This window comes from Nicotiana tabacum, chromosome 17 (assembly GCF_000715075.1).
Source record: "Nicotiana tabacum cultivar K326 chromosome 17, ASM71507v2, whole genome shotgun sequence".
In the NCBI taxonomy this organism is placed as follows: Eukaryota; Viridiplantae; Streptophyta; class Magnoliopsida; order Solanales; family Solanaceae; genus Nicotiana; species Nicotiana tabacum.
The window spans coordinates 5064548-5086486 of NC_134096.1; the positions used below are offsets into that span (position 1 = coordinate 5064548).

The 21939-nt window shown below is 35.2% G+C and overlaps 2 protein-coding genes across 8 annotated transcripts; one reads left to right on the forward strand and one right to left on the reverse strand.

Moving 5' to 3' along the window:
- The first annotated feature begins 1168 nt into the window (after positions 1-1168).
- Positions 1169-9550, forward strand: LOC142161617 (uncharacterized). Of its 6 annotated transcripts, none has more exons than XM_075233894.1 (13): positions 1169-1985; positions 2621-2693; positions 2787-2875; positions 3002-3394; positions 3510-4431; positions 4522-4614; positions 4684-5495; positions 5586-5734; positions 6977-7137; positions 7566-7726; positions 8273-8797; positions 8877-8949; positions 9096-9550. In XM_075233894.1, exons 1-11 carry the CDS (start codon positions 1851-1853, stop codon positions 8465-8467), a joined length of 3183 nt encoding a protein of 1060 aa, XP_075089995.1. In that variant the 5' UTR covers positions 1169-1850; the 3' UTR covers positions 8468-8797; positions 8877-8949; positions 9096-9550. The 6 variants fall into 6 exon arrangements, with proteins under 6 accessions (XP_075089995.1, XP_075089996.1, XP_075089993.1 ...); XM_075233895.1 differs by having other exon boundaries at positions 7626-7726; XM_075233892.1 differs by having other exon boundaries at positions 4522-5495.
- Positions 9551-11069: 1519 nt separating this feature from the next.
- Positions 11070-18523, reverse strand: LOC107759321 (cullin-1). Of its 2 annotated transcripts, none has more exons than XM_016577208.2 (20): positions 18375-18523; positions 17167-17328; positions 16928-17027; positions 16324-16509; positions 16171-16218; positions 15481-15684; positions 15298-15375; positions 15114-15203; positions 14935-15015; positions 14783-14842; positions 14178-14207; positions 14004-14090; positions 13394-13543; positions 13241-13296; positions 13046-13166; positions 12795-12956; positions 12570-12713; positions 12264-12482; positions 11993-12160; positions 11070-11527 (listed from the first exon to the last, which is right to left on the reverse strand). In XM_016577208.2, the coding sequence occupies exons 2-20, from the start codon at positions 17301-17303 to the stop codon at positions 11426-11428; spliced, it is 2223 nt and encodes a 740-aa protein (XP_016432694.2). In that variant the 5' UTR covers positions 17304-17328; positions 18375-18523; the 3' UTR covers positions 11070-11425. The 2 variants fall into 2 exon arrangements, with proteins under 2 accessions (XP_016432694.2, XP_075089999.1); XM_075233898.1 differs by lacking the exon at positions 18375-18523 and adding an exon at positions 17921-18104.
- Between the last annotated feature and the right edge of the window lie 3416 nt (positions 18524-21939).

A 21939-nucleotide genomic window follows, 5' to 3' on the forward strand; every position in this document is an offset into this window, starting at 1 on the left:
ACCGAAACTTAAAGGTAAGTTCTACAGAGTGGTGGTCAGACCAACGATGTTATATGGGGTTGAGTGTTGGCTAGTCAAGATCGCTTATGTCCAGAAGATGAAGGTAGCAGAGATGAGGATATTGAGATGGATGTGCGTGCACACCAGGTTAGATAGGATCAGAAATGAGGTTATTCACGACAAAGTGGGTGTGACCCCTATTGAGAACAAGATGCGGGAAGCGGAGCTTAGGTGATTTGGTCATGTGAGGAGGAGGAGCACAGACGCACCGGTGAGGAGGTGTGAGAGGTTGACATTGGAGGGCCTACAGAGAGGTAGAGGTAGGCCAAAGAAGAGGTGGGGAGAGGTGATTAGGAAAGACATGGCGCAACTTCAGCTGACCGAGGACATGACCCTTGATAGGAAGATATGGAGGTCGAGGATTAGGGTAGTAAAGTATGTAGTCTAGAGTGTTCATAACAGTAGTATTGTCACGCAATCTCACTTTCTGTTGGTAGTAGGTTTTTATAACTAACCGTTGTTTTCTTTCATTGTTGATCACCTTATTGTCTTGTTGTTTTTATTCTGCTTTAATATGAATTTTTGGTACTGTCCTTTCTTATCTATATTTTCATTAATGTGATGCTTATGCTTTCCTGAGACGAGAGTCTATTGGAAGCAACCTCTCTATCCTCACAAGGTAGGGTTAAGGTCTGCGTACACACTACCCTCCCCAAACCCCACAATGTGAGATATTATTGGGTATGTTGTTGTTGTATTAATCCTGAAGCTATAATTCAAAATACAGAGTGTTCGGAATAAGAATTTCGAAAATTAAAAGTGTCAATTTTAAATCTTAAATCCATCTAACTTCTTCACCAATAGCACTGTTCTTTGACCTAAGTTGCCAAAAAAAGGGGCTATTTTTCGCATACTAAATCTAACAACTAGTGAAAGTGATTGGAAAATGAGAAGAATTGTAAACTTACCAAAGATAAAATGAACTGTTTGACAGTTAGAAGGAAGCTAATGTCCAATTTTTTTACAGTTTAGGTTAAAAAAAAGAAACAAACCTTACAGTACAAAAACACACACTTTACAGTTAAGGAAAAAAAACTGTTTTTCCCTTTCTTCATTTAGAAAAAGAAAAACAGTTAACCGCACAAATACCAAAAAACAAAAAAAGAAAGTAAAAGAAGGCTGTTATGTTAAACCAGTTTCTCTTTCTTTCTTTCTTTCTTTCTCTCTCTTTCTTCATTTTGAGTAAACTGAGATCCCACTAACAAATCCAAGCTCCTCAATCCATTTATTTTTATTTTTCTTTTGTGGGGGTTTTGGTGAATTTATTACTTAAGTGTTAAATTAAGGTCAATTTGGTTGGTAAAGTTTCAATTTTTTTCTGTTCTTTTGATTGATTCAGCAGAAAAAGTTGATCTTTTTTTATCTGGGTTTTTGCCCTGTTGTAATTGGGTGGAGGAATTTTTATTTTAAATTTTATGTTGGAGCTAAAATTCAGGGGATTTGGAGTTTGAAATTATTCTTCAAATTCCATCATTTTAAGTTTTTTATGTGGTTCAGGAGAAAGCTTTTGTTTTATTTTTTCTGAGTTCTTGTTGTTTCATGTTGTAATTTGGTAAATAGTTATTTTGTTTTTTTGTAGATAAAGTAAGGGGCTTGAGGGTTTTGAATTTTCTTGAAATACCATGTTTTGTATGATTTTCATGTAGTTCAGAAGAAACTTTTGATTTTTCTTTTCTAGGTTTTTGTTGTTATATATTGTAATTTTGTGGGTATTTTAGTTTTTGTATTTTTTTGTAGAGGAAATAAGGGGCTTGAGGGTTTTGAATTTTCTTGAAATTTTAGTTTATTGAATGATTTATGTAGATGGAAGGAAGGGGTTAGTTTTAGAATTTGGTGTTAAAACAGAGATGAAGGAGACTAAGCTTGAAGAGGGAGATGCTTGTAATGATTCAACAGTTGACCCTGATATTGCACTCTCCTATATTGTATGTGTTTTGTCTTCCTTTTCCTTTTTTTTTATTTACTTCTCCAAGATTACATTTTTGTTATTCAATAGTACATGAGAAGGTGAGCCTTGGAGCAATGGTAAAGTTGTCTCCGTATGACCTATAAGTCAGGTGTTCGAGCCGGGGAAGCAGCCACTATTGCTTGCGTTAGGTAGGCTGTCTGCAAGGGGGTGAGGCCCTTGGGATGCCTTGTGCATCAAGCTGCCCTTTTTTAAATAGTACACAGGGATATATGTCAGTAGGTACTTTTTGTTTTTATTTCGTGTAATGGTGGTTTAAGATGAGCTTAAATGGACTGGCATGGCTGTTGTTGTTGACACATTTTTTTAACCATCAAGATAATGACAGGTAACTCTAGTTAATAGTGATGAGGGGTAACCACCGATTTAATATATCTGGAAGTTAAGCATCCACTCTATGTCTAGGTATATTTTTGTGTTAAAGTCGATGGCATTTCTTCTATTCTTGCTATGTAACTTAACTATGGTGAGTAGGATTGAGGGCTAGTCACTAGTGAGCTCACAAAAGTTTACCTGCAGAATTGAATACCAGTTGCGTACGATATATTATGCGTTTTCCAGCGTCTCACATAACCGTTCTCTTATTCTTTCAAGGATGAGAAACTCCAAGATGTTTTGGGACATTTTCAAAAGGATTTTGAGGATGGAGTTTCATCTGAGAACTTGGGTATTACAATGGCACATTCTTAGAATCAGAAGTTTGCAGTTATATGCTTGTTCCTTGAAATATGAATGACAATTAATTTGCATGTATTGACAGGGTCAAAATTTGGTGGATATGGTTCGTTTTTACCTACCTATCAGCGTTCACCTTCTTGGTCTTGTACACCGAGCAATATGCGCCCAGAGGTAGCTGCCTTCTAATGACGGCTGTGTTGTGTTACTATGCTTCATTGTATCAAACAAGTATTATTGCTTTACTCACATTGATTTCTACTTTGACTAAGCAATATGCATATCATCTTGTTATTGCAGGGTGGTCGGCGATCCTCAGTAGCATCATCATCCACTTCTCTGCCAGGAAGGCCCACAGCAGCTTCTGCCTATTCGGCAGTAGTACCTGCACCGAAGGCTCGAACAGCTAATGGGAAAACAAATTCAGCTATTCCACCTGCTCACGAAAACGTCTCCGCTTTGAAAAGTGAAATAGTCAAGAAGCCGACAAATCTATCAGACCAGAAAGCTCCCAAGTTGCATATCGGAGTTGGTATTGAAAATTTGTCAACCCAAAAGAAAGCTGAAATCTACAGCGGGCTCGGTCTTGATGCCTCTCCGTCATCATCGCCGGATGATAGCTCGATATATGGTGAGGGGTTGTCCCATGACCTTGGGGATTCCCGATATGAATCTCCGACAAGTATACTTCAGGTGAATGCTCTCACCCCTCTCCTAAAATCATCAAATTTGCTTTGTATCTCTTCCTTTTTGGCCAACTTGACCTTGGGTTCTCCCTTTTTTATTTCCCATCCATATATTGGGGCAGATTATGACCTCATATCCAATGCATGAAGGCCTACTATTATCACCGCTTTCGGATGATTTGATTTGCTTGACTGAAAAAGGGAGGTTCTGGGGGAAATGTGGATCTGAACGTATGATCAAGGAAAGCTTTGAAACTTCTGTTGCATTAGTAAATGGAACTCATTATGCAAAGAGGAAAGCTTCAGAAGCTGGGAAATGGAAATCTTACGATAAAGATGTTTTAGCAAATGGCTATGGCAATGACAATCAAAATCGTAGTGGTGTGCAATCAAAGGAGGAGGTTGATGTAGACGTTATCACCAGTGAAGAACTTGTTTCTAAGGCATTGAAGCTCCCTCTTATCGAAACTAAGTTTCACGGTGTTCAAAGCACAGAGGTCTTAAAAGAAGTTTCCATCGCTGATTCCATGGAATCTAAGAGTAAGAAAACCCCTTATAGAGACACTCGCTTGTCCGGAAGTGGTTCGGAGGACATGAAAAAGAACCATGCCGGAGATAGATACAGAGACTTCTTTGGGGACATGGAAGCTGATGACGACAATGATGAAACTGGTGTACATGAAATTCCTTCACCAGATTCTGATGCTGTCGGTAAGAAAAGTTTAGTTGAACATAACAGCTCGATAAAGGAAAGAGTTAATGTTAGAAAAACCGAGAAACCATGTTCATCTGGGGGGTATCCTATATCGGCTTCAAATGGATCAACTTCCCCTGATGCTTTGCGCACCAGCCAAGAGAACCAGAATCTTGGTGTACAAGTTATCGAATCCAGTCGGACAAAAGGATATGGATCAAAAGCTTCGTCAAGTGGAACTAAACAAGATTGCTCACAATCTTCCGACCACGTCATAATGAACCACGAGGAGAAGAGGAGACGTAAAAACAAAGAGAAGAGAATTTTTCTTGACAACCATTCTGATGGAGGTATTCATCTTAAGTACTCAATTTTGGACTTGCTGAAATCGTGGAATTCTGGTATTTTTTCCTTTATTTTCTGTCTGGGATGTTTGACAGGTACAAAGAACGCAAAGATGAGGAACATGAGTGAGGAGGATTTAGATGTATCTGCTAAAAAAATTAAACGAGATGATGTCCATCGTGAATCAGGTACAAAAGTCAAAGCAAATACCATGGTTTCTGGTTATGCAACTCATCAAGATGCTGACATAAATGCAGATCGATTACGTCAAACTAGTCAATATGTTTGCAAGACGGAAAACTCAGATCAAGGATCTGATAAGGAGAGAAAGAATGACCATCAGTATCAAAACAGTGCGCCAGCCTCAAATGGTAGAAGAGGTTCCTCGTCACGGAATAAAGACAAGAATGGGGCTCCAAAATATGATTCTGACCAATGTATGACCAAAGATCCTGATATTTTAAGTTTATCTTCAGATCAAATGCCATTGGATGAGGAGAAAATGACACCAGGAAAAAACAAGTTTCAGGAGAAATCTGGGGTTAGTTCTGATAGATTAAAAAAGAGTTCCAAGAAGGATCCTTCTGGAAAATTATTGGACAAAAATGTTAAAGGAGACAATCAATCAAGAATTGTTCATCACGATGACGCACAGGTTGGATTGGATGTTACATCCTACCCAGATAAAAGGCACGCGCCAGTACCTGATCGAGATGATCATAGATCATCTAAGAAGCATGTTTCCAACAAAAGCGAGCAGATTGAAGTCTCTCCCAAGTCTCCATTAACAAGAGATCAGAATGAGACAGTTGTATTTAAAGAGCCGGTTCCTGGATCCGAAAGGGAAAATGGGGCAAATCTTGTTATAGTTGATGCTTTTGAAAGGGAAAGGTCAAATAATTCACGACAGGGTAAAAAAGCTAAAAGCCACCACGGAAAACTACCTAATAGTACTAAGGTCAGGGATGTAGATGTTCCAAGCCCTGTTCGGAAGGATTCGTCGAGTCAAGCTGCTACAAATGCTATAAAAGAAGCCACAAACCTTAAACACCTGGCAGATCGCCTCAAGGTATAAAGAATTTACACGTATGTCCAAACAATATGGTTTACTGTTTGTTTCATTTTTTTTGTGTTGGCATAACTTTGCTATTTGTTCCAGAATTCTGGATCAAGTGAAAGCACGGGTATCTATTTCCAAGCAGCACTAAAGTTTCTCCATGGCGCCTCCTTACTAGAATTAGACAGCACTAAGCATGGTGAATTGAACCAGTCAAGGAGAATCTATAGCAGCACTGCGAAACTCTGCCAGTGAGTTCTCCTCTAAACTTGAACTTGGTTCATTCATTGAGACACGTGCAAAAAAAACTGTTGCAAGCATGATAGTGTTGTGTTTATAAAGATTGTGGAGTAGGTATTACTTCCGCAACATGCCAAAGTGCCAAGGGTCTGAGATACATCTGCAAGCATTATTCGATGGACTGGTCATGTGCAGGGGCGAAGCTAGAAGCCCGGCTACGGGTTCGGCATAACCCAGTAACTTTTGCTCAAACAGTGTAAAAAGGGCAGCCCGGTGCACTAAGCTCCTGCTATGCGCGGGTCCGGGGAAGGGCCGAACTACAAGGGTTTATTGTACGCAGCCTTACCTTGCATTTCTGCAAGAGGCTGTTTCCACTGTGATCTTCTGATCACATGGAGGATGTTTCCATGGCTTGCTCAAACAATGTATTTGCGTTAAAATTTTCATTAAATATGTACAAATATTAAATTTAGAATCCAGTTATCAGCACTTGAAATCGTTGTTCTAAAATCCAAAACCCATAAAGTAGAAATCTTGGCTCCGCCTCTGGTCATGTGAATCTCCCATTGAAGGATCAATCTGTCTCTTAGCGAATAACGTGCTTTTGAAATAACAAATTATGCATTTGAACTGCTATTCTTTTATAATTTTGAGTCTTTATTTTAGCTTAATGATTGAATTTCCAAAACTATAAAATTTGCCTTGACACTGTTTCCATTCTTTACATTTATTAAGGATCTAGGAATGGTTAAATATTTGGATTTTGTTAAAGCTACATAGCTGTAAAAATTGGTTGATATCTTGCTATTGTATCAGTAAATTTGTAAATGTTTGAATTTGTTAGAATATTCTGTTTCTTGTTGACCAAACAATTTTAGCAGCGGATATAACAATATAATTTCAATTAGCTCATAAAAATTTTGGAAGCAAATTTCTTCACCAGTATCATGTATTGTGAAAACTTTGTGACCTAATCTGTTCTTCCGAATATGATTAGTGCTTTTCAAATCCAATTTTTGAAGAGACGTCTGCACCCTGGGGGCAATGTTTATATCACTTTTGTACTCAATAGGAAAATCAAACTTCATTGGATACTTTTTCGCACATGTGGAGTGTACACGACTTATGGATAATCCATATAGTTTTCTGTATTTCAGAAATTGGTTGTTATAATGCTATGGCAAAACTTGAACTACCACTGGAAATGTCAATAAGGATGTAAAGCTGATTGTTGGTCCTTCTTATGTTCATAGGTTTTGTGCTTATGAATATGAGAAAATGAAAGACATGGCTGCTGCTGCACTTGCTTATAAATGCATGGAAGTTGCATACATGCGAGTAATTTATTCTTCACAGTCCGATGCAAATCGATACAGAAATGAGTTACAAACAGCTCTACAAATTCTTCCTCCAGGTAACCTGCATTGAGATGTCTAGAAAATTCTACATTTATGGTATCAATATGGTGGTGCTTCTTTACGCCACTGATTTAACTTTTGATATAACTATCAATATGCTTTTTGATGGTTACTCACCAAGAGAACATGTCAAACGTTATCTTGTTTTACTCCTTAATCATCATGTGTTTGTATTGGCCAATGCATTTTTGCACTAATATCCTATTAGTCGGGGCAGTATTGGCATATGTCAAAATTAGTGATATCCACTGTTGATAAACAGGATTACTTACGGAGGGAAAGCATTAGTATAAATATGATTATGAGTACTGGAAATGTATACACTAGTTGGAAGGTGTTACAGCTATATGTCTGATGATGATTAGCTGCTTTTGACTTTTCTTCTTAATGGTTATTACTTATCAGACTCACTACTATATAATAGGTGAGTCTCCTTTCTCTTCTGTCTCTGATGTTGACAATTTGAACAATCCAACAATGGTAGACAAGGCTGCATTGGCAAAAGTTGTTGGTTCTCCTCAAGTAGCTGGAACTCATGTTGTCTCAGCAAGAAATGGTTCTAGCTTCATGCGGCTAATCAACTTGGTAAGTCCATATATTTTAATAATAAACTACCACACTAATTAAAGAAATATATGGTTATAACTAACACCATGATTAGTTAGAACAATTGCCTAAATAATGGTTAGGCAAATCAGTTAGTTGAACCTATGTTCATTAGGCTTCATAATCTTTCTTCCAAATGATTGAACTTTGTTTTTCTGTCCCCCTAAATATAAAGGACAGGAGAAAGGGCTTACTCCTGCATCGGCAGTGGCGGAGCCACACTTTGCCAAGGGGAGTCAACTGACACCCCTTCGCCGGAAAATTGCGTTGTGTAGATCGATCAAAATTTTCATTTTACGTATATATACTATATATTGAATCTCTTGGCTTCTCCGTATACTTACTTCTTTATATATTTTGAATCCCCTTAGTGAAAATTCAGGCTCCGCCATTGTGCATCAGCAAGAACTTTTCAATATATCCGTTAAAGAACATAGGTTCTGAAATTTTGGTAGTTTTACACTGCAATGTTTTTTTATCTTTTTGGAATTTTTTTTGGCATCTTAGAGTTTTGTTATTTTACAGGCACAGGAAGTTAATTTTGCAATGGAGGCATCCAGGAAATCACGTGGTGCTTATGCAGCTGTTAATCCAGGGCCTGGAGATTCACAATGTAAAGAGGGTGCATTATCCGTTAAGAGGGCTCTTGATTACAACTTCCAGGACGTGGACGGATTATTACGTCTTGTGCGTGTCGCCATGGAAGCTATCAGCCACTAGATTGCAAGCCGTTGCTGAAATCATGCCACTCCTTGCAACATACTTTTGTACCGCTCTCCATGTGCTGTCAGTCGAGAAGTCTAAGAGAGGATATCTTGGTTGGAATTGCGGGCGGAGTTTGCTATACAATCTCCCAAAGTTTCATCTTTTCAATGCTCTTGTAATCTGTACAGTAATAGCTTGTTGGTTTTGACTCAAGAGAAGGAAAGATGCCGGGAGTATACTTTCAGGGAAGTGCAGAAGCATAATATTACCAGTATGTATCCATCACATGGATTGTTTGGGTTTTCGATTAGAGGACGAGGAGTTGCTATTATATACCTTCTCCCTGTAAGTCGACTGTCCAAAAAATTCTATTAGCAAAAAGAGATAAACATTTGCCTAATATTTTCCTGGTTTTGGTTGCCAGCTCTACTTTTTGCAGATAGGGGCGTCACAGGATGAGATATCCAGTTGTTACGAGCAGTTCCACATTTTCAATGGTTAGTACTCCCTTGCCACCATTTCTTCTTTCAGTGGAAGTTATTTCAAAAGGAAAGAAGTTATCATAAGTAACTTATGATTCTTCTTTATCTAGCTCCATATTGTCATCTTTTATTGTTCTCACTTATTGGATTTCATATTACAGGAAGTTAACTCCAACAGAAGCAGCGACAGCTACCTACCAAAGCCATTTGGTATTCTTTTGGCTACATTCTTTTTGGATGGATCTTTTTCTTAAATATGACCACAAGTACTAGAGAAACTAAGTTTTTATGATACTGCAACTGGACGGACTAAAATGGAGCAACATGGAAGTGAGGATGCATAAGCCGACTCCAGCTTGCTTTGGATTGAGGCGTAGTAGTAGTAATGTAGCATAAAAGTGGAATGAAGCGCTGAAGTGTTGTATAGAAGTGTTCGCACTACAAAGTAACTATAAGGGCAATGTAAATACAAACAAAAGAGAATTAGATTTGCATTCCCTTTCTATTTATTTTATTCACAGTATGTATATTTTTCTTTGACAATATTTACTGTATGTATGTGTATGTGTATATGTATATAGGCTTCCCATAATCCTTTAGCGGATTCTCCCAAAAATGTTTCCATGTATTTGTACATTGTCTCGTGGTCGTTATGTTGTTGAGATGTCTTTATATAGTCTGCTACTACTATTCCTTTCCATACATCTATTACTGAATTCCACATTTGTGGATTTTATTGGTTCTTCTATTGGCATTCTTTTTCCTATTGGTTTAACGTGTTCTGTTTGTATCCATACTCTTCTTCTTGGTACATTTCCCGTATTATGTGTACTTGACTCGTTCTTTGGAAAGGAGTCGAACTAGTTGACTCCATAAATTCTTTTTTACTTGTTATTGACTCGTCTTGACTTATTTGAGTTTTTGTGTCATTATCTTCTAATTCTCCTAGAATATCTTCAAATTGTGTTTCGATTTCTATTTGCTTTGCAGCAGTTGCTACTAATTCGGTCGTCTTTATTTCTATTTCTTTTTTTAGTTGGTATTTTTCAAAGTTAAATTTATTATTTAAGAATTGTATTTTTCTTTCTAACTCGTTATTTTGTTCTTTGATAAAATCTAAATTGCTTTCTATTTTTTCTGAGTCTTCTCTTAATTTTTCTAAAGCTTTAGTATAATCTTAAAATATTTCTCCAAAATTAATTATTAAATCTATTAGAGTATTATATTGTTTGTCTTTGCTATGTAGTATATGTTCTCCCTTATTAAAACTACACTTTATTATTGAATTATCTTTTAATGTTTTATTTTTCTTTTCTGTTTTAATTCTAAGATCCAAATATTCTAGTTTCTTTAGATTTTTTATGTTGTTAAGATTGTTTCTAATTTTCTTATTTCTTTTTCTTTTTGTATTTTTCTTTGTAATGTTAATTCTATTGTCCTTGTTGACGCTGCTATTGTTCTTAAATAGTTTATGCGTCTATTTAATTCTTCTAATTCTAATTTAGCGATTTCTATTTCAAATCTTACACTTCGCTTGAATTCTTGTGAATCTATAATTTTATTATTCCCAATGTATATTTACTTTTTCTTGTAATAAAGCCAAGTCCACTTCTAGGAGTCAACTAGTTCGACTCCTTTCCAAAGAACGAGTCAAGTACACACAGTAGACAATAATACATGTATATATATGGCCTTTTCTATTCTTTTCATTTTCCAAATATTTACTTTACATGTTACCATATATGGTCATGTTCATTTCTAGCTTGCCACCGGATAGATTAAGGGATTATTTGGTTCGCCGATAAAGTTACGCAGAAATTATAATACAAGAATTGTAAAACAGGAATTACTAATCACTGGATTACAAAGTGTATATGTTTTTTTGGTTGATGTTTGGTTTGTTGCATTAAAAAAAAAAATTGTTAGTTGTTCCCAAAAATAATAGCGGATAAAATATAGTATATATATACTGATAATATACATATACAATACACTTTTTAGCTAGCGAATGTAATTAGTTTTGTCCGACCAGCCAATTTTGTATTTTGCCCTTAAAAACAGGATACACAATGTATAGTATAAATGTTTACAATTTTACCCTTCTTTTTAAAGTAAATAAAAGTTGAAACCCTGGAGATAAAACAGCAAAGCGATCAATTGCAAATGTTAGCATAACTGCAACAACCATAACATAAAATTTATACAAAGATACCTCACTTTTGACACAGAAGTAAATACATAGTAATACTGCAAAAATTTATACTGCAGAGACTGCAAGTATGAATCTTTATACTAACTTCTTAGAGAAAGTTGGTTATATCTAAAACTGCAAATTTCTCCTACTCATAGGCAAAGTACAATTATCAACCTGAAACTGCAAATAATTTGCCTTCTAGGACTAACGACTCGTTTTCGACCAAGAAGTAGCAGTAGTTATTCAATGTAGTGGAAAGGGCAGTAAATGTCACAGCCATTGCATCATGTCATTGCTTTAGGCAATGTACTTGTACGTGTTCGTGTTCTCCAGGTCTCGTTCCAAGTAGTCTCGCGTAATAAGATCTTCAATCCGCTTTTTGATTGCTTTGACATCAGGCTACATATATAAGTAAAACAAAATATTATTTCAGGAAAGTATTGTTAGAATAATCGAAGACAATGCCCTTCGATTTGTCTATAAGCAAGCGAGTAAATGAAATGTCAACATGTACGTACTTATTTCGAATATAACGAACTAGAAGCTATTTGTCTTGTATTCTATTATTGTTGTTGTTTCCTTCGCTTTGTTTTCTTATTATTTTATTGTTGTTACTGCTTTTTTTCATCATTCCTTGAGCTGAGGGTCTATCATAAACAACCTCTATACCTTCAAGGTAGGGATAAGGTCTGCGTACACACTATACTCCCCGTACCCCACTTATGGAATTATACCGGGCTTTTGTTGTTGTTATTGTAGAACAGTAGAAGCTATTTGGATTTTGGGGCAAGGTAAAATGAAGACAAGTTTTGTAAACTGATGCTTCAATCTAGAAATCCAAATGGTTGAAAATTTGCTGCATACCTTAAACATTTTGCTCAACTGCTCAACACACTCCAAAATTAGCTGTTGATGAGTTAGAACTTTTTTGGCTTTCATTATACGCACAAGACATGCATCGATTGCATAACGTCTGTCCTTTCCGACTTCCTCAACCATTTTTTTCCTATCATCCACAGGAGGCAAAGGGATCTGGATGGTGCAAACAAATCATAATCTTAAGAATAAGTGCCAATTGTACCTTTACAAAGAAACATCATTAGAAAATAGGTGAAGTTGTAAACAGTATCTATACCCGAATCCTCCTCATTTTGTCAGTGAACTGGGAGTTGAACTCAAAATGATCAGTTGATGAAACGCTTTTGCTGCTCGGCTCCTTGTTAAGAATTTTATACTTGGCACATGACACGGACGCCAGCACTCTGACCAGGTCATCGTCGGCCAAGTTTAACTGAGTCTTGATGTCTGAGTAACTCCATCTATCAGAAGTATTAAACAGTAATAGCACAGCAGCCTGAAAAAATAGGGAGGTTATTAATCTAGAACCATATTTAGTCTCAAGCCAGGATATCGCAATGGAACTACTTGACAAATTGATCACCTGATAAGTTCCCAATGTTAGTTCAATAGTTTTCTGCTCAAACTTTCCGTTAAGGTTACATTGTCCCAACGAAAATATCCATGTCAATTTCCTGTGTTTCGTTTTTTTCGTGTAAAATTCCTTGAATGATTCCACGCCTTTTGCCTGAGACAAACGAAAGACAAAATGAAGAGCTCAGATCAGCAGAAAATTGTCGTATAACTTAACAAGAGAAGCACATTATACCATTTCCACAGGAAGATTCAGATCACAAGATTTATAACTAGGCCAGAATCCAGTTGTAAGAACAGTGACAGTCGTATCGATTCCAGGATTCGCTGCAGGGTTGTTGCTGATATATTCCTGAAAATGGTTCTGATTTTCCTTCACCAATGACAAGTCTGTCACCTGTTTTTACATTTCCAACCACTCTACTTATAAGATATTTGAACGGACGGAAGAGGCAAAGCATTACAAGTCCATTACACTATTCTCACCATTCCCTCCATTTTGGATGTAAATTGTCCACCACATTGTTGCTTTAGCTTTGATAAGATAAGCCTTTCATGATCTTCATTGGCACTTCTATCAAAAAGCAGTCGGCGAGAAAGCTTCTTCCTATCAATCAATAAAGACAATTAACATACCGAATGGTGAATGTTGTAACAAGCAACTAAAATGATTATGCCAACCTGTAGAACTCAGCAAAAACATCTTTGTCACTGATGTATGTAACAAGCTTGACCACCTACATAAAATGTAAAAACAGTTTGATGTTATTGTTAGAGCAGAAACACGGAGTTTGACCCCCACAATTGAAGACCGATGTCAAATTTGTGCTATACCTTATCCAATGTATCCTCAATAACATCGTCACTGAGTTCTTCGCTCCCACCTTTCTTAAGAGTATTATCAGAATAATTAGCAAGGAGCTCTGCTGTTGAAGAACCGGCAACACTTTTGTTACAGAAGACCTCAAATGCTTCTTTCAGAGCCTATGAAAGTCAGAATTTATACATAAGCGAGTACGGGGAAGTTTTCGAGGAATGCATGAACAAGATGCTCGACTCCTTTTATGCACACTTTACTATATCATATTTAACTGTTTACATAACTATCTAAACGTCTCAAGTAATAGTGATAACGTCTCAAGCAGTAGCAGAACCAGAAATTTATATAAAGGGATTCAAAGAAAATGTAGGATGTCACAATTGGGATTTAAATCTATGATCCAAAGAAACTTTCAAACCCCTTTCACTACAATACTTAAAAAATTTCATGTCAAGGAGGATTCAACAGCTCACATAACCAAAAAAAAAATCATTTTTACCCAATTTGCATAGTATAATTTTCCGATGAAGTGGGTTCAACCCCTTCATACTACTTATTTCCGCCACTGGTATCAAGTAGTCAGAAAATAAGGGATCAGTGCGCAATGATCAACAGCTAGAATACCTTGTGAAAGATAGAGTTATCGGCAAAACAGCCTTTCACAAACACCATATACTTGTCATGTAGCTCAAATGCCTTCTTAACAAAGTCCTGAGGAAATAGATGGATCCATCATTGAACCAACTAACAATTACATAAAATGGACCTTTAATCAAAATATAGACATGAGTGTTTTACCTGCTCCTGTGAACCACCAGAATTTTCAGCCTGAAGAAGAACATGCACATCACCATTAATAAATTGCAATATTAGTAATTTACCGTGCAGAACAACATTCCTCGGCAAAATCACCTACAAATATATGTTCTTATTCTTGCAAAATCTTTTTACTCTACTCAGGTTCTAATTTCTTGAAAACTTTTGATAGTTTTCTAAGATTGGGATGCTGATATATATCTCCCCCTATCATCTACTTAAATCTCGCATGGACTTTAGACTGGCTATACATACTATGTAGAGGCGAAGCCAGGATTTGAAGTTTATGGGCTCGGGATTATAATTCTTTTAAGTTACTGGGTTCTAAATTAATAATTTGAACATATACAATGGATTATTAAAGACAAATACAGGGTCTGAACCAAAGCTACAAGGTTCGGCTGAACCCGTAGCCGACACCCTAGCTCCACCCTGCATACTAGCATCCCTCAAAGAACTCAGATGGAACACTTGTGTTTTTGAAGGATAAAACTTTATGGAAGAGGAACTAATGGAAGCTAAGATTAAAGTCAATAGACGACATTGTCAAGTAAATCACAAATTTCAGTTACTATTAGATAACAAACCTTGTTATTTGCTGCATCTGCAGCCTGTTGCACCAAGACCAAGCCTTCGGCAGCAACATGCTGCAAAATATGTACCATCAGAAACTGCTTAGCTCCAATCGGGACAAAAAGGAAAGGAAAAAAAAAACAAAGGGGGTAGAAGACTAAAATACCTGCTTAAACATCTCTGATACTAGTTCAATTCCTTTAGGAATTTTGTGGTATAGGCTATACATTCGAGATAAATCGTCAATCTGTATGACGGACAAAAGAAAGAGCATCAAATACAACGTAAAATCCATAAAAATAATTAAACACATAACATTCAACAGCAAAAAATGGGGTTTAATACCTTCCCATCTCTAAGCAAAGCTCGGCATCCAGAATCCTCCTTCTCAAGCAATTGATTGGTATATACAACCAATAGCTGATTTTGCACTTTCTGCAGTGAAAGATGTTGGTCTCAGCTTTGAAAAATAAATCCAATCAAAGACATATTCTTATATTTCAACGCAGAATTAAACCCCAACACTGACCTCCAGAAGTTTTGTCTCACTGCTAGAGTGCAGATAATGAGAAGCTCTATCCTTCTCTTTTTGCAAGCACTCCTCTGCCTGTATTAGCGAAGAACAGGCATTATATTAGAACCTATTCCAGTATTGGAAAAGGAATACACGAGCAATTTCCTGAGGTGAAAAAGTTGTGAAAATCATTTGTACCTTCAGCATATATTCTGGACAAGAATCTTCAATAATCCAGCTCGAAGCTTTTCGAGTATAATGACAGGCGGTATCTCTAAGCATATCCTCTTCAAAGTCATTAACATAATACTGCATCTTCCCCTTTGCCATCTCAATATACAAATCTATTACATTCTTCAATAAAGCTCTGTCGATTTTCTCACCCTCACGTTCCAGATCAATCTGATACAAAAAGGATACTTCACTAAACCAGAGTAATCAACGGCGAAAATTGCAAAAAGCCCTAAGGTCCATTGGCTCTTTAAGCGCAAAGCACAAATAAAGTTGTGCTTTAATGAAGAAAGGCCATTTATGTCTTAGGACCTTGATGACAATATTGAAGCGGCCGCTAGCGAGGCGAAGTGCTCAACATGTTTTGCGCCTCGCTTTAGGCTTAAGCGCGCCTTTGACAATCATTTCATGAAGTAAAATACGATTCTTATCTTTAAACCTTTCGAGGTATTGTAATGCATGTAAATGAAACGTGGAGCAATAAATCAAAATCGAGTATTTTTTTGAATTTTATATTTTATTTTTATTAAGTTCAACTAATTTCATTTATACAGAACAGATAGCAAATTTTATAGGTATAGATTTTATGAACCAAAAAGACACATAGAATTGTAACACATTAAGCCTAGACAAAAACGGGGAAAAGGAGACACTTGCCAGTGCTATCACAGCATCTGTAACTCTACCTTTCACCTCCTGGAAAACCTATTATCAACAAACACAAAAATGAATAAAATGCACAGCAATGATATAAAGAGCATTTATACTAGAAGTAATTTAAACAGCAGAATAATCACTCCAAAAGCTAACCAGATCCCGGAAGCAAGTCAGACCAACTTCATTAAGCGCAGGGACTTCAGCTCGTTTGATAAAAAACTTGTCAAGATAATGGAAGAACTTTAAAAGCCACTTGACCATAAGTTTATGAGATGCCCATCTTTTCTCGAGCTCCTTCAACAAGAATTCATCGTGCTTCTTTTTCAGAGAAGGCAAAACCTAACAAAGCAAATGAAAACTGGTAGGTATTTTCTATACCATAGCAAAGCAATGAGCTTAGAATCTTCAATTTCTCTGTCTTTTTCTTCCTTTTATATATTTCAAGGAAACTAATATGCCCCAAATACAATGCAAATTGAAGATCATCAAATTAATAATAAAATAAAAATGCGGGACTTAATAGAAACTACCCCAAGAACTGGTGTCACAAGTCATGAGCTATTGAGAATAGGAATACAACGCTGATATGAAGAAATTACATTGTCTGTTTGAATATACAAAACAGAAATACAAACTGTAGGCTACCGCAAATAAACTGGCAGATCGCACATATAACCATCAGCTAATAAGTTTTAATCACTAATGTATCATTAGATGACGTTTAAGTAAAGAGAAATCTCAATTCAAAGGTTCTTACAATAGTATTGATGTAATCTTCAACTGCTTCCTTGTACTTATCATACAGCTGCTGAGAGTAATCATGAGGAGCTTTCTGTGTACACATGTTATAGATAGTTCTATGCTTCAAATTAAGGAGATACTTGCTTGTGCAGAGAGAAATACAAACTAAGAGGACGAAACAAATATAAACAACAAAGGGAAAGGACAATTTAGAAAGAAAACATGCACTCTAAGGTCAAGGAACGTTGAGGATACGTGTAGAGCATCACGTATTCGTCTGAGCTGAATGACTCCGGCTCTCCTTCTAAGATTACTTTTATCTTATTAAGTCCCTTTTGAACACACTCCATTCCTTCCTCTAATGGGATAGTCTTCTCCTCGGTCTCCTCCATCTTGGAATTTTTTTGTTAACACGATCTAATATAACAGATCAAAACCACAAATAAAAAGATATTTCATACTAAAAGAAATGCACCAAGTTTGGCTGATTAATGTTATATGCTAGTGGTGTGAACATGCAAAAAAAGTAGTACATTGATCTAATTACAAAGAAATCTACATCTATAATCTATGCAACAACAACAACAACAACACCCCCCCCCCCCCACACACACACCCAATATACCCCTTTACCTATCCATAGAAGCATGTAAAACACATAACAAAAACGCCACACTGACTACTATATCTAAAAATGCTAAGTTAAATTTTTCCCTATAATATCTGTGATAGAAAGAAATTAGCATCGCTAAAACAAAAATTTTAACAAGCATTTCAATGTTGTTCTAGCCCCAGTCTACACCTATCGAATCCGAGAAATAGCATCCAACATAAAAACAACAAGAAGCATAAGAATCAACAAATTTAACTAAGAGAAAAATAGTAAGTTTTTCCTTTCACCAAAAAAAAAATGGAGTACTAAATTTCTTAACATGAATTGCCTTAAATGAACAAATTAGTTAGTATTAAAACGAGACACATAGAGCATAATGATATAGAGGATTCATACAACTAATCAATGGTGAATCTAGCCCTCCACAACAACTTCAACTGAATCTATTACTTTCGATTCAGACAACGCATACATATGCAATTATGTGTGTCTGTGTGTGTAATACGATTAAATAGAGTGGAGCTATTTTGAATTCACTGACTCTAAATCCTGAAGCTGCCTCAACCAAGTAATTTGTGACTAATGAGCCAGTATAGAGCAGAATGGATATAGACGATTAATTTAGCCGGAACCCAATGTTTTCGGCTAAGACTATGTATACATGTGAAATTTTCTTTTCAAAAGAAAATAATATGTATGTAAGTATGTATGCAATATAATATAGTCTACTACATCCATTTCGAATCCACTTACTCTAAATTCCGAATCCACCTCTATTAAACTGACTAACTAATTTGGCACTAATAAAAATGAAGAAAATGAGCTCAATTAGAATGTGATAATAACATACTAGTTAAGGTGCTAACTGAAGCAGATGAATGGATTTCTCCAACTGTGAAGAAAATTACGACAATGTGAGATTAATTTGCCAAAACAACCAAAATGAGATAAATAAAACATGAAACCGTGAGACTCGGTTGCATTTTGTTGAACTTCTAAACCCTAAAAATCGCATCTATAAACGAAGAGTACGTTAAGTGTATGATTTTCGATCAAATTGGCGCTATTTGGACGGTAAAGATGTGGAATTCCGTATATTCTTTTCTTGTCTGCATTTTTGTTTATATTTTAGAGACTAACGAACTTAACTGTCATTCTTCTTTTATTTTCCCCGCTTTCTATTTTTAGATATTCTAGAATGTTTGATACTCCCTCCTTCTCATATTATCAGTCGTGGTTACTAAAAATAGTTGTCTCAAATTATTTATCATTTTAGAAGTTCAAGACAAAATTGATTATTTTTTTCCTTTTTTACCTTTAGTAATAATTATTCTTGAAAGTGGAGATAATACATAAATAGAATAAATATTCAATGAAGAGATATTACATCTTAAGACATAAATAAGGATAAAATAGTCTAATCAATTTCCTAATTAATATTTCTTAAGGAACGTGTAAAAGAAAAATATGACAGATAATATGAGACGGAGGGAGTAATAATCAATTGAAAATGTTACTCTATTTATTTTAAACAACTTTCAAAAATTCAAATTCATATAATTGTTACAAAATTGATGTAATCTCTTCACTATCATAATAAAAAAATTCTAAATATTAAAGAATCATTTATGATAGAGATATTAAATAATAATCTTTTTGGTTCAACTTTAGGAGTCTCAACTTCAGAAATTTCAACTTCTGGCTCAACTTCAGGAGTTTCAACTAGGGGTGTTCAAAACCGAACCGAAACCGAAATCGAAAATCGAACCGAAACCGAAGTTTAATGGTTTATTGGTATCGGTTTAACAGTTTAACGGACGGGGAACGGATTGAAATTTTTTTATTAACGGCTTATCGGTTTGGGGGCGGATTATTTAATTTTCTTAACGGATAATCCGTTAACCCGTTAAGAATATATATATATATATTAAAGATCACACGTTAAGAATATATATATATATATATATTAAATAATCAAAAACCATTCTTCCACTTCCAGTACTCTATCTCTATTCTCTATTACTAATTTACTATTAGACATTTAGTTATAATTTACTATTTCATTTAGTTACTATTAGATAATTTTGATTATCATGTATTATACCGAGTGTTCTCTTCTATTTCTTCTGATAGTTATAAGTTGTTAATAGGCTCATCCCTAGAGATGATTCTACTGGGAAATACGTTGGAATACACATCTCTCTATTTCTTCTATTTAGCTCTCTTCTTAGGAATTTTATTTTGAGTCATAGCGGTCAACAAACAATTCGATAAACCGCCCGATAACCGCCCGATAAGAGCTAAACCGATACAAATCCGCCCGATATCTTATCGGGTGGCTAGCGGATTAATACATTTAAAAGCCGATAACTGATAAACCAAACCGATAAGAGTATATAACCACCCAATGCGCTCGATAAGCAGCCCTGCTATAAATGGGAACAACCCTCTTAAGTTACCATTTGGCAACGTAGTGGTGCATGTATGATTTTTCTAATAAGTGGGCCCCATTTAAAATTTTCTTCTCAAGCTCACTCTATTTTCCAAATGTGATTTTACAGGTTTTTTTTTATTGTAATAGTCACGTGCAATGTTTTGTAAATGCATACTAGATAACTCAATTTAATTAATTTATTACAGAGAATTTCTTTTTACCAAAATGACAAAATCCTTTCAAATATTGTAGCTGAGTATTATTTTTGTTAAAAATATATTGTATTGATCAACCAAACTTTCTACTAACTAAAATTTGGAAAATAAAAAAAGTAAGACGAATTAAAGACGTGGAAAGGACGAAAGGCTAGATGAAACTTATTAAAACTAATTAGCAGTACATAGGAAGATATCATTGGAGTATTTTATTTGTCAAGATTAAATATATGATGATACCGTGAGTATAACTGATCAAAAATAATAATGTGCAAAGAAAAGAAAACGTATGTCCTTTAAAAAGAAAAAGAACAGAGATTTTTAATAATTAAACTTTTCTGAAATGAGTAACTTATGCCAGCAAAGCGGGTATGCGTGCATTTAAATTGCAACTTTTGCTGTATTTTTTGGATGATTGTTATTCAACATTTTATGGTGTATATCGTATTCTATTGTGTGTATTATACTGTATTGTTTCGATGATTACAATGTTGGATAGATTATATCGTTTTTCATCATTTTATAATATCATACACCAACAGTTTGAAGGATACATTATAAAAAATAGTATGACACAAGATAGACTTATTATTAAAATAGTGTAGAGGGTGAAATATAAATATTAAAAAATTATTAAGGATAAAATGAGAAGAAAAAGTAAGGTAACGACGCGAGCACACCAAATTGATTTCGTCGTTAAGTAATGATCAATTTAGCAAAACAAGAATAAGTAACAATCAATATAAATAATATATTTAAAGTAACAATACGATAAAATACAAGGGTAACAATCATCCAAACAGGTTGTGATGAAATACTTGTAAAATATCGTAACTTGTTGTTTTGAAGCTGTTAAACTTTTAGGAGGTCCATGTAAAACGTATACTACATACGGAAAAAGGCCTAAACTAACCCTATTGTTTGCTAAATGGCTTATAGATATCCCCCGTCTATCTATCAGTATACGACGTTAATTCTATTAATAAAATTGGCCCCACGACTAACGACAGATCTTGTGGGCCTTGTAATTTTATAAACAGAGTGAAAATTTTGAATATAGCTTTGTAGTGCTAAACTATTTCCTATCATATCAAATCTCCCGCGGCGTTGATTTCTTGTGTTTCAAACTTAAAATTTGGAAAATTATATTTGATGGGAAGCAAAAGTATTGAATTTCTAATATATTGAGTTATTCATACTTACCGTACAAGATGCATTAAGATATGGTAATTGGGCCCGGGAATAGCCCGGGCTAATCCAACTGGTGACTAATATAAAACTTGAGAAAACAGAGTTGAAAAAACAAACTTTACATCGATTTGGTTTGATATATAAATTAACAAAACCTACATAATTGGTTTGATTTTCTTAAGGAAAAAAAAAAAGTTAACTCAAACCACGTAAAACCCATACTGACTAGTTTTCTCTCGTCGCCAATTTTTACCTTTGACTGCACTGAAATCAATTAATCATCACTTAAAGACAAATTACTTGAGGTATGAAGGACAGCACTATATACTCCTTCCGTTCATTTTTACTTGTTACTATTTCTTTCGATCCACAATAAATAACTAATTTACCTTGGGCACACCTATTAAGGAAATACTAAATTCTAGATAAAAATTGGTTAGTGTGGCTAAATTACCCTTAATTAAATATTGCAGCATAATTTAATGTGAGGAGTAAAAAGATTTTTTAGGGATATGTACATAAGGGTAATTTTGAAAAAATAAATTAAATTTTTTTTTTATTATATAAATTGACAC

Excerpts from the sequence above, each read along its gene's own strand:
- LOC142161617 (XM_075233892.1), top strand. The coding sequence starts at position 1,851 with ATGATTTATGTAGATGGAAGGAAGGGGTTAGTTTTAGAATTTGGTGTT. Across the intron at positions 2,694-2,786 it reads AGTTTCATCTGAGAACTTGG|GGTCAAAATTTGGTGGATAT; the intron begins GTATTACAATGG and ends ATGTATTGACAG. Across the intron at positions 4,432-4,521 it reads TGACAACCATTCTGATGGAG|GTACAAAGAACGCAAAGATG; the intron begins GTATTCATCTTA and ends GATGTTTGACAG.
- LOC107759321 (XM_016577208.2), bottom strand. The coding sequence starts at position 17,303 with ATGGAGGAGACCGAGGAGAAGACTATCCCATTAGAGGAAGGAATGGAG. Across the intron at positions 15,204-15,297 it reads GTGAGACAAAACTTCTGGAG|AAAGTGCAAAATCAGCTATT; the intron begins GTCAGTGTTGGG and ends CTTTCACTGCAG. Across the intron at positions 12,714-12,794 it reads TGAATCTTCCTGTGGAAATG|GCAAAAGGCGTGGAATCATT; the intron begins GTATAATGTGCT and ends CGTTTGTCTCAG.